The 10,591-nt window shown below is 43.1% G+C and overlaps 1 protein-coding gene across 1 annotated transcript; it reads right to left on the bottom strand.

Moving 5' to 3' along the window:
- Nucleotides 1-2,826: 2,826 nt before the first annotated feature.
- Nucleotides 2,827-8,250, bottom strand: ACTB (actin beta). Its single transcript, XM_073558142.1, has 6 exons — nt 8,094-8,250; nt 7,538-7,666; nt 4,647-4,886; nt 3,882-4,320; nt 3,609-3,790; nt 2,827-3,373 (listed from the first exon to the last, which is right to left on the bottom strand). Exons 2-6 carry the CDS (start codon nt 7,658-7,660, stop codon nt 3,230-3,232), a joined length of 1,128 nt encoding a protein of 375 aa, XP_073414243.1. The 5' UTR covers nt 7,661-7,666; nt 8,094-8,250; the 3' UTR covers nt 2,827-3,229.
- Between the last annotated feature and the right edge of the window lie 2,341 nt (nt 8,251-10,591).

The following is a 10,591-nucleotide window of genomic DNA, read 5'->3' as shown; positions in this document are numbered from 1 at the left end:
TCCTTGGCTGGGTCCTTTCCTGGAGGAAGATCTGGCTAGTCCCGTGTTTGAGACTCTTAAATGAGGCTCCACGGACTTTATTTGCTAATAAAAAAAAAGCATATTTGTGAAAAAATAGTGAAGATTTCCACATCACAATGTTCTAAAATTCCATGAGTTATCTGTGGGTTCAAAATACTTACGACACACCTATTTGAATTCCTTAAAGGGGCTGTCCATTCTAAAATGAAGAGTCTGCAGTCACTATGTAACTACAGACTTAATACTCCTTGCGTACACAGACTGCTGCCAGGATTTACCATTCTCTGCTCTGGGAATGGATGGCAGGTATGCAATATGCATAGTACTGGGCAGAGCCCATCAAGAGCCAGCGACTCACGCAATACAAATTTAGGAGCCTAGAAGTGTGTATATATTGCATACCTGACTGCTGTTCCTGGGGCAGAGAAATGCAAACCCTCACAGCACACAATGCATGCACTAGGAGGATTCACAAGTCCACAGTCACAAAGATGAACAGCACAGGCTTTTCATTTTAGACCAGACAACCCGTTTAAAGTCTGTTCCTTTGTGGCCGCTTAGATATTGCATTCTGTAAATTAGCAGTCCAAGAAGCTTCAGTGGGAAAATTAAAAGCTCAAGTTTTTGCTTAAAAGGGGTATTCCCATCTCCAAGATCCAATCCCAAAATGCAGTAGTAGTAAATACCTCCAATTACAAATGTAGTTCTGATTTGCGGTCTTACTACATGTACATGGGGATTGCAGCAGCTTAGAGTTCTAGGGTTATGACTAGTGATGAGTGAACATGCTCTGGTGTTATCTGGGTATCTTTGGCGTGCTCATAATATATTTGAGCTACTGCATGTGGTTGCTTGCTTGTTTTGATCTTCATCTGAGCATATTTGCTCCTCACTAGTTATGACCACTTTGTGTTGGTTGCATATGGACCAAATGACTCCGATGAACTATACTCAGTTCTAACTGGAGGCATTTGCTATTACACACTTTGATAATATCTTTAAAGTGGTAACACCCCTTTATGTATTCAGCAATGGCTCACAAGGACAGACTTATTCCTGATTAATGGCCTACATGTTGGATAATGATTTGGATCTTTGTTATTTTATGGGTTTGAATTTTTCCCCTCTCCATGCCCACAGATTGCAGCACTTGCATTGCCCAGTGCAGATTACCGAGAAACTTATTATACTGGAGATTGAAAACTATTTACAGGATACTCTGTTGCAATATATGCACCAGAGCTTTAAGCATTTTAACACTGCACTGTGCCCAGGTGTCTAAATTAACCTAAAGATAGTATTTAAAAAAAGCTTCTGACAGGTAATAGCTTTTAGTGGCATTGCATGTGAACCATATAGCTTCTGCTGCCTTTGACTAGCAATAGTATTTTCTTATAGCACAAATGAAAACTTTAATATATCTCCACGGGACAATTTAAATCAACTCACATTTAAATTTTAGTGAATACGTATTCATTACCGAGAGAACTTTACTTTGTACTCCCATCTCCAAGATCCTAGCCCAATGTGATGTTACACCTAAACACCTCCAGTTATAAGTGTGTTGTTTTGTTTGCCATGTATTTCTTTATGTGCAGGAGCTTAGGTATCCATCGTTATGTCCACTCATAGTGACAGCAAGTTGTTACTGGTCATAACCATGGATACCTAGGGTCCTGCACATAAGGAAAGACAGCAAATAGAAATACAAGTACTACTAATTTTTAATTGTAAGTACTATGCTAATAGACATTGGATTAGGATCTTGGCATACTCAAAGTACTTCTATCTACAACTGATTGTTACGCAATGTCTGTCTCTAGCTCTCTCCTCACCCTCATGTAGTTTAATTAGCACCAACCAGCATCTCACTAAACAGATTTATAGGACTCCTGAGAGTCAGATCCAGGAGGTGAAGTGGTTTGATTAGATGAAGAGTCGTGTGGCCAACTGGTTTAATTTTTACCGTAAATGCCAGTTTAAGTGGGTAAAACATGAAATCACAGAAGGCTATATCACATGTAGCTTAAAGTCCCCCCTATTCTGCAGGCTAGTGCCAGATTCATGTCACATGACTACAGCAGTCTTTAACACTGGACACTAGAGGACCCAGACATTATGAGCCATTGAGCTACCCATTAATATAACGTCACCCCGTAGCTGTCAACCACTTATCAGCTCCATGCAAACTGAAAAGTGGTTGATAATTTGAGTTAACAAATTTGTCAGCATGTGTTACAGATGCAGAGTAGTTGGTATGAAAGTTTTGCCCACAGAGTGTTGAAAGCACATTCACACAAATATGCAGCAAACTATGCTGGCTTAGGCGATTCACTCACTAGAAGCAATATTTTATTTTTTGTGATGGGCAGCATGCTTAATTTACTCAATTTCATACTGCATGAGATGGTCTGCACTATGTGGCATTTTAGAGTCAAACCCAGTGCTCATTCAATTGAGCCTTAAACAGATTTACTTCATAGATTTGAAGGTGGAAAGTTGTTCACCTCAGACTGCCATGATGGAATCTCTGCTTCACATTGCTACATGTACCCTACAAATGAAGGGTTGTCAAGGCCCATAATCCCAGTACCACTCTGGGAGATTGTGGTACTCGTGTCAGTTATATTTAGTAATGCTCTCACCGACACATCTAAAGATACTTATGAAATGCTGGAACTTAGTACAGTATACCTTACTGCTAGTGTGCATTCAAGATCAGACATTGTCTACAAATAAAAAAAAAAAAAAAAAAAAAAAAAAAAAAAGTGTGAGGCAGTTGAGAGAGATTCAATGACACATAACTGCAGTTTTTTAATTAACTTTATTTTCTCAGGTGACCCATCACATCTTAGCAAGAACACTGACAATGTAAACTTTAAAGTGTTATGAAAATAACCCATTCATGAGCTTGAGTTGCAGGGTCTTCCAGGCAAAGACAGACATGTTTGGATAATCAGCTGCACAAATAAACAGATTTAGAGCTTTAACTGAGCAGCATCTAGAATAAGATTTTTGTTCTGTGATGGATTACATGGATGGGGGTGAGGAATTTACGATCAGTCCTAAGACGTAATTTAAGCAAAGTTCTCCTGTCATCTTCATTCCAGTTACTTGATATTAAATCCTGAGCAAAGCACCAACAAAAAGGGAAAGCCATGCCAGTGTGATCTTTCTATGCAAGTGCACTCAATACAAGGGTCAGTTCTTAAAAGCATTTGCGATGGACAATTGAGGGCCCAGACTCATCGTACTCCTGCTTGCTGATCCACATCTGCTGGAAGGTGGACAGAGAAGCCAAAATAGATCCTCCAATCCAGACAGAGTACTTACGCTCAGGAGGTGCAATAATCTGCAAAAGAAAGAAAATTAACAGCCTGCAGACTTTAGATTGTAAACTCATGGAAAGGAGTAAGTTACATAACTCAGCTACAGGCCAAAACAGTTAAGAGTAATATTGAAAAATCCTGTTGTCTTGCAGTTTCTCAAGACATCTCCATTTGAGTCACACGACAGCTTCTCATTTTGTTTATGCCCACTTGAGAATGACAATAAAAACCCATGATTTGGTGGTAGATATCCTTTACCTTTATTTTCATGGTGCTTGGAGCTAGTGCAGTTATCTCTTTCTGCATTCTGTCAGCAATTCCTGGATACATGGTGGTACCACCAGAAAGAACAGTGTTGGCATAGAGATCCTTACGAATATCCACATCACATTTCATAATTGAGTTGTATGTTGTTTCATGGATACCACATGACTCCATACCTGAAGTACATAATTAACAAGAATGAGTTAAGAGTCATATATATGCGCATTTAAAAAAAAAAAAAAAAAAATCCTATCTTGAAAGTCTTACCAAGGAATGAAGGCTGAAAGAGTGCTTCTGGACACCTGAACCTCTCATTACCAATTGTGATCACCTGCCCATCAGGCAACTCGTAGCTTTTTTCCAGCGAAGAGGAAGATGCAGCAGTCGCCATTTCCTGCTCAAAATCCAGAGCTACATAACACAGCTTCTCCTTTATATCACGCACAATTTCTCTTTCTGCAGTGGTGGTAAAACTATAACCCCTCTCAGTAAGAATCTTCATGAGGTAGTCAGTCAGGTCACGTCCAGCCAAGTCAAGACGTAGGATGGCATGAGGCAGTGCATAGCCTTCGTAGATTGGCACAGTGTGAGTGACACCATCACCAGAGTCCATCACAATACCAGTTGTACGTCCAGAAGCATATAGTGACAATACAGCCTGAATGGCAACATACATTGCTGGAGTGTTAAAAGTCTCAAACATGATCTATAAGAGAAAAAAAATAAAGTCAGAAAAGGGGAACATACCATCCATAGTGCTGCAAACCATGCAATGTGAAACACTTAGTGTAGAAATATTGAATTACAGCATGTGGCTTTAAAAGGCAAACTTATGGACATCATAGGTGCCAAGTTCAATACAGTCATACTGCACACGGTTAGTTGCACAAGCAGAAGACATTACAATGTAAACCTGTATCAAATCCAAAGGGAAGACTTGTGACAAGAGAAACCCTGTATGGATAGCAAATTAAAGTGTTAATATGCATTTTTTACAGTACACAACTAGTGTACAAATAACTACACATTTACCTGGGTCATTTTCTCCCTGTTTGCTTTGGGATTAAGAGGTGCTTCAGTTAGTAGAACAGGGTGCTCCTCAGGGGCAACTCTCAATTCATTGTAGAAAGTGTGATGCCAGATCTTCTCCATGTCATCCCAGTTTGTGACAATGCCATGTTCAATTGGGTACTTTAGAGTCAAGATACCCCTCTTGCTCTGAGCTTCATCTCCTACGTAGCTGTCCTTCTGTCCCATTCCAACCATGACTCCCTTAAAGAAAGAAAAAGTAATTAGGTTATCCTTTAGCGTAGGGTCCCAGAGAGCCATGGGCCTCACTTGAGGTTATTAAAAATATATACAAAAGCTCAGTGTTTCTCAACTCCAGTCCTCAAGACCCACCAACAGGTAATGTTATCAGGATTTCCTTAGTATTACACAGGTGATTGAATTAATGCTTGAGCAGGTGTTGAAATAACCTGTGCAATGCTAAGGATATCCTGAAAACTTGACCTGTTGGTGGGTCTTGACGACTGGAGTTGAGAAACACTGCAATAGTTTAAGCTAAAAAACTAAATTAAGGCAAACCTCTTAATGAGAGATCAGTTTTTCCCCTTCCAATATATTATATCTTCCATAAATTTTCCATTATTAGTATTTGTTGCAGGGGAACTTTTACTTTTAAACGACACCATCCATTTGGTCATAGATACTCATCGAACTCCGACTCCTTGTGTACTCCAAAAACCTTTAATAACTCCCACACTGTATGGTAATCTTCTCTTCCAGAAGCTGCCATAGCCTGATCGCCACTGCTATGTAGAAGCAATGCTCAGAGCACCTCCATGTAGCAGATTTACTCCATTGTTAGCACCAACCACTAATAGCAATCTGGCATCAACCTCCATAGAGGTCATAAGGAGACCTCTGGTTATGCTGACAAAAAGATTACCCCTAATCCCGTGACGGGGTCACCGGTGAGCACATTTCCAGCAGGGTGGCTGGGAGTGCTTGTTAAATGCTGCTGTCAGTTAGACAGCAGCAATTAATAGGCACAGGTGGATTGTGATTCTGCCCACAGCTATTGTAGGCACGTCGGCTGTCCTAGATTTAATGCGGGCTCACCGCTGCCATTGGACGTACTATTCCATCTCATGGCAGAAAGGGGTTAAGTAGGTTTTCGGGAGTATACAAGGGGAGTCAGGGGGTTATATAAGGATTTAGGGAATGCAGTGCAGACACTGAATAAGTTGATTTTAAGCTGCCATGTCACAATAATGGTGACAGGTTCCCTTTAAGGATAAGATGTGAGGGCTTTTTTGTGCACCAAGCTCATTGATCTCACTTTGGGGGTATATGGCATTTTGCCTGTCGTGTATGGCAGTGGCTGAACTAGTTTAGTTAAATGGCAAAAATCCCAAATTTTAAGTGTTAAAATTAATGCAGCAATACTGTGTATTATTAATTTTAACTTGTTTTTAATTAAGAAATGTTAGAGGCAGATAGCTGATTATCATTCATCTACCAGCAGAGATGTGGGGCAGACTCGGCTTGGGCACCCACATCCAAGTCAGGATGACTGCATATGGGGTGCCTTGTTCATCAAGTAATTTAATGGGTTAAGTGAGGTAACCAAATTGCTTAACTAGGAACTGCAGTGGCAGTGTGGGCTTTTAGTTAGAAGAAAGAAAACAAATATTTGTTTTTTTTTCTCAAATATTAGAGGATTCTTTCCTTTATCTGTGGTTTTCATGTTAGAGTAGGACTGGCAAGTGTAAGGAACTTTGAGGTTAGTCTGCCAGCTTACGTATTATGGCCATAGTATTAACCAATACCTTGATGTTTTTGTGCACTTTATCTTTTCAGGGTGCAGTTGGACCCAAATGCTTCTGTAAACTGTGGCCTCTGTTGACACGGGATGCGTTAGTTAGCACTGGGCAGCCCCCCTATATGGTGTTGTTACTAAGGCTGTGAACCATATGCTCTGCATTCCATGTGTGAACATTGCCACATAAGGCTGGCTGTTTCATTAGGTATTATTGCACCTGTGTAGTTGCCATTTTACTTAGGTCCACTGCACCCTGTTAGTGCATTTGTATTGAGGCCTGTCTATACAAGTAAGCACCACTTTAAGAAGGTGTCGGCTGGAGTACCACATGTACACTGCTGCTCCATTTACAGTACAGCAGACTAGTGAGATGCAGGCAAAGCATTTTTACCAGTTCTATAAAAAGGTGTAAGTAGTGGATTAACAGTGCACTTCATCTGAGTCTGCATGAGTCAGTACACATGGAGACTCAAGAGTACAGTTAATCCACTTTTACAGTTCGGCACCCATGCCGATCATATGTGATGAGTGCCAGCCTTCGGACAGGAAGTCCTTTGCGGAGCTTAGCCATCTACTTGTAGGGGGTCACTGTGGCGTAGTGCACAATGCCCTCCAAGTCAGTAGGAGGCAGATGTGCAGTAACAGCCCCAGCAAGTAGACAGCCAAGCTTTGTGAGCACTTTGGGCAGGGGTGCTGGACACCAGATGCTCAAACACTGATTCCCCATCCTGAGAATAAGAAATCAAGCTAATAGTGGACAACTGCTAGCAATACAAGACAAAGTCCATTTTAACAAACCAGTGAGGGTAAAGTTATTTTTTGGGCTTTCCAGTAGATTTGTATGAAGCCGCATGCAGAGGTTTATATTCAGCTTGTCCTTAGTTTGGAGTCACTCCTGCAGATCAGAAACACTATTTCCTGCAGATGAATGGGAAGTGATCTTGTGAGGGGATAGTGGTCAATTCTTCCCACTGCTACACTTCTCAGCTCACCAGCACTGACATTGCAGTGAGCTCAGTACTAGCCAGAGATTTATTTCTTTCACATCTAGAGTGTCTCATTCCCTTACAGCCTGGTTGTGAATGCCTATACATACCTGATGTCTGGGGCGACCAACAATGGAAGGGAAGACAGCACGGGGAGCATCATCTCCAGCAAAGCCAGCTTTGCACATTCCAGAGCCATTGTCAATGACAAGTGCAGCAATGTCGTCATCCATGGCGATCTAAAGAATGACACCAATGCATGTTAGTCACTTCCTGTACAGTCGCCAGCAGCAGCCTGCAGGGGGCGCACGGGTTGGTACTACCGCCTGACATAACAAAGGGAAGTCCTGCCAGGCAGCAAAGATGACCAAATAAGGCAACAGAGCAGATTAGCAGCAGAGGGGGGGACGGAGGGACAGCGGCAGCAGCCCGAGCGTGACCGCCGGTCCCGAGTCACGGCCACCGCCTCACGTCAGCCGTCCCCGGTGTGACACCGCCGGTGCTTGCTCACTGTCCTCAGGGGCACCAGGGCTGCCCCGCAGCGCCAGCATGGTGTAGGCGGTAGCCGAACACTAACGGGACCGCACACACTGTGTGACCAGCACCACGGCAGCAGCAGAGTCAGCGTGTACCGGCCAACCGCCCGCCTCAGAGCACGCCACTTACCTGAGGTTGCGCTTCTGTCTAGTGCTCAAAAGACGTGCAAGACTGCGAACGACCACTGACAGAAAATGGGCTCGGCACCGGTTTTATATTGAGCGCTCCCCACTGGCCAGGCCATATAAGGAAAGTTCCCGGACCCGACATGCTGATTGGCTCTGCGGATAGCAGGCGGCGGAGGGATATTTGTTGAAACCCGAAAAAAAAAAAAAAAAACCTTTGACCGGCACACTGTGATGCAAAAGATCGCCTGAAGAAAGGAGTATAGCGGAGCAACACTGATAGAGCGCTGTGGTACAACGGCTGACAGGCAGCCCCATCCGAGCATGCCGCGCTGTGGCCATGTGTCAGGACACTCGGGGTTTCTGCCGGTGATGGCTTTTGGAAAGTAGTTCTGATGTAATGGAAAGCAATTTTGAAAAACGCGTTATATGTTTAGAATGTGCAGGGTTTTTTGCTGCAGCTTCTGAACAACGACCATCCTTTTAATATGGTTCTGTGACGTGTGCTGTGTCGCAAATTACCTGGGGTCCAGAGAACATCGTTCATGGGGTCCACCAGAGAAAATCATTCATGGGGTCCACCAGAGAAAATCATTCCTGGGGTTCACCAGAAAAAATCATTTATGGGTCCCACCAGAGAAAATCATTCATGGGTCCCACCAGAGAAAATCATTCCTGGGGTTCACCAGAAAAAAATCATTAATGGGTCCCACCAGAGAAAATCATTCATGAGGCCCCACCAGAGAAAATCATTCCTGGGGTTCACCAGAAAAAAATAATGGGTCCCACCAGAGAAAATCATTCCTGGGGTTCACCAGAAAAAATCATTTATGGGTCCCACCAGAGAAAATCATTCATGGAGCCCACCAGAGAAAATCATTCCTGGGGTTCACCAGAAAAAATCATTCATGGAGCCCACCAGAGAAAATCATTCCTGGGGTTCACCAGAAAAAATCATTAATGGGTCCCACCAGAGAAAATCATTCATGGGGCCCACCAGAGAAAATCATTCCTGGGGTTCACCAGAAAAAATCATTAATGGGTCCCACCAGAGAAAATCATTCATGAGGCCCACCAGAGAAAATCATTCCTGGGGTTCACCAGAAAAAATCATTAATGGGTCCCACCAGAGAAAATCATTCATGGGGCCCACCAGAGAAAATCATTCCTGGGGTTCACCAGAAAAAATCATTCATGGAGCCCACCAGAGAAAATCATTCCTGGGGTTCACCAGAAAAAATCATTAATGGGTCCCACCAGAGAAAATCATTCATGGGGCCCACCAGAGAAAATCATTCCTGGGGTTCACCAGAAAAAATCATTAATGGGTCCCACCAGAGAAAATCATTCATGAGGCCCACCAGAGAAAATCATTCCTGGGGTTCACCAGAAAAAATCATTAATGGGTCCCACCAGAGAAAATCATTCATGGGGCCCACCAGAGAAAATCATTCCTGGGGTTCACCAGAAAAAATCATTAATGGGTCCCACCAGAGAAAATCATTCATGAGGCCCACCAGAAAAAATCATTCATGAGGCCCACCAGAGAAAATCATCCATGGGGCCCATCAGAGAAAATCATCCATGAGGCCCATCAGAGAAAATCATTCATGGGTCCCACCAGAGAAAATCATTCATGAGACCCACCAGAGAAAATCATCCATGGGGTCCACCAGAGAAAATCATCCCTGGGGCCCACCAGAGAAAATCATTCATGGGGTCCACCAGAGAGAATCATTCATGAGGCCCACCAGAGAAAATCATTCATGGGGCTCACCAGAGAAAATCATTCATGAGGTCCACCAGAGAAAATCATTCATGGGGCCCACCACAGAAAATCATTCATGGGGCCCACCAGAGAAAATCATTCATGGAGTCCACCTGAGAAAATCATTCATAGGGTCCACCAGAGAAAATCATTCCTGGGGCCCACCACAGAAAATCATTCATGGGACCCACCAGAGAAAATCATTCATGGGGTCCACCAGAGAAAATCATTCATGGGGTGTACCAGAGAGAATCATTCATGGGGCCCACCAGAGAAAATCATTCATGGGGTCCACCAGAGAAAATCATTCATGGGGTCCACCAGAGAAAATCATTCATGGGGTCCACCAGAGAAAATCATTCCTGGGGTCCACCAGAGATAATCGTTCTTGGGGCCCACTCTGAAGCTACATAGAAATAAATACATAACCGCCAATTGTGCAGTGAAGCATGCCAATATCAGGGTGTAAGGTAGTACAAGTCTTAATGATATAGCACGGGTTGGCGCCACATTTTGGTGCAATCTCAATCATAAATGTCCCCTGATGTGTCTCAACCAGTAATGTATAATAGCACCAGCTTGGTAGATGGGGTTTTATGACATCTCAAGCATATGCTGAGAAAATCCACTACGTGACTTGACCGCCGCTTCTGATTTGACAGGGCGTGTCAATTTATGCTGAGGATTTTCACCATCAATTTCATCCTTTGCAATACAAAGGATCAGGTCAGTGT

Source organism: Dendrobates tinctorius, unplaced genomic scaffold (genome assembly GCF_039654945.1).
Source record: "Dendrobates tinctorius isolate UK_male_01 unplaced genomic scaffold, ASM3965494v1 ptg000254l, whole genome shotgun sequence".
Lineage (NCBI taxonomy): Eukaryota > Metazoa > Chordata > Amphibia > Anura > Dendrobatidae > Dendrobates > Dendrobates tinctorius.
The sequence above is the reverse complement of the archived record's forward strand: the minus strand, read 5'-3'. Positions and strand labels throughout refer to the sequence as shown.

Coding starts and splice junctions, on each gene's coding strand:
- ACTB (XM_073558142.1), bottom strand. CDS start 7,660: ATGGATGACGACATTGCTGCACTTGTCATTGACAATGGCTCTGGAATG. Junction 3,791..3,881: donor CTTTCAGCCTTCATTCCTTG/GTAAGACTTTCA, acceptor TATGTACTTCAG/GTATGGAGTCATGTGGTATC. Junction 3,374..3,608: donor CAAGCACCATGAAAATAAAG/GTAAAGGATATC, acceptor TTTCTTTTGCAG/ATTATTGCACCTCCTGAGCG.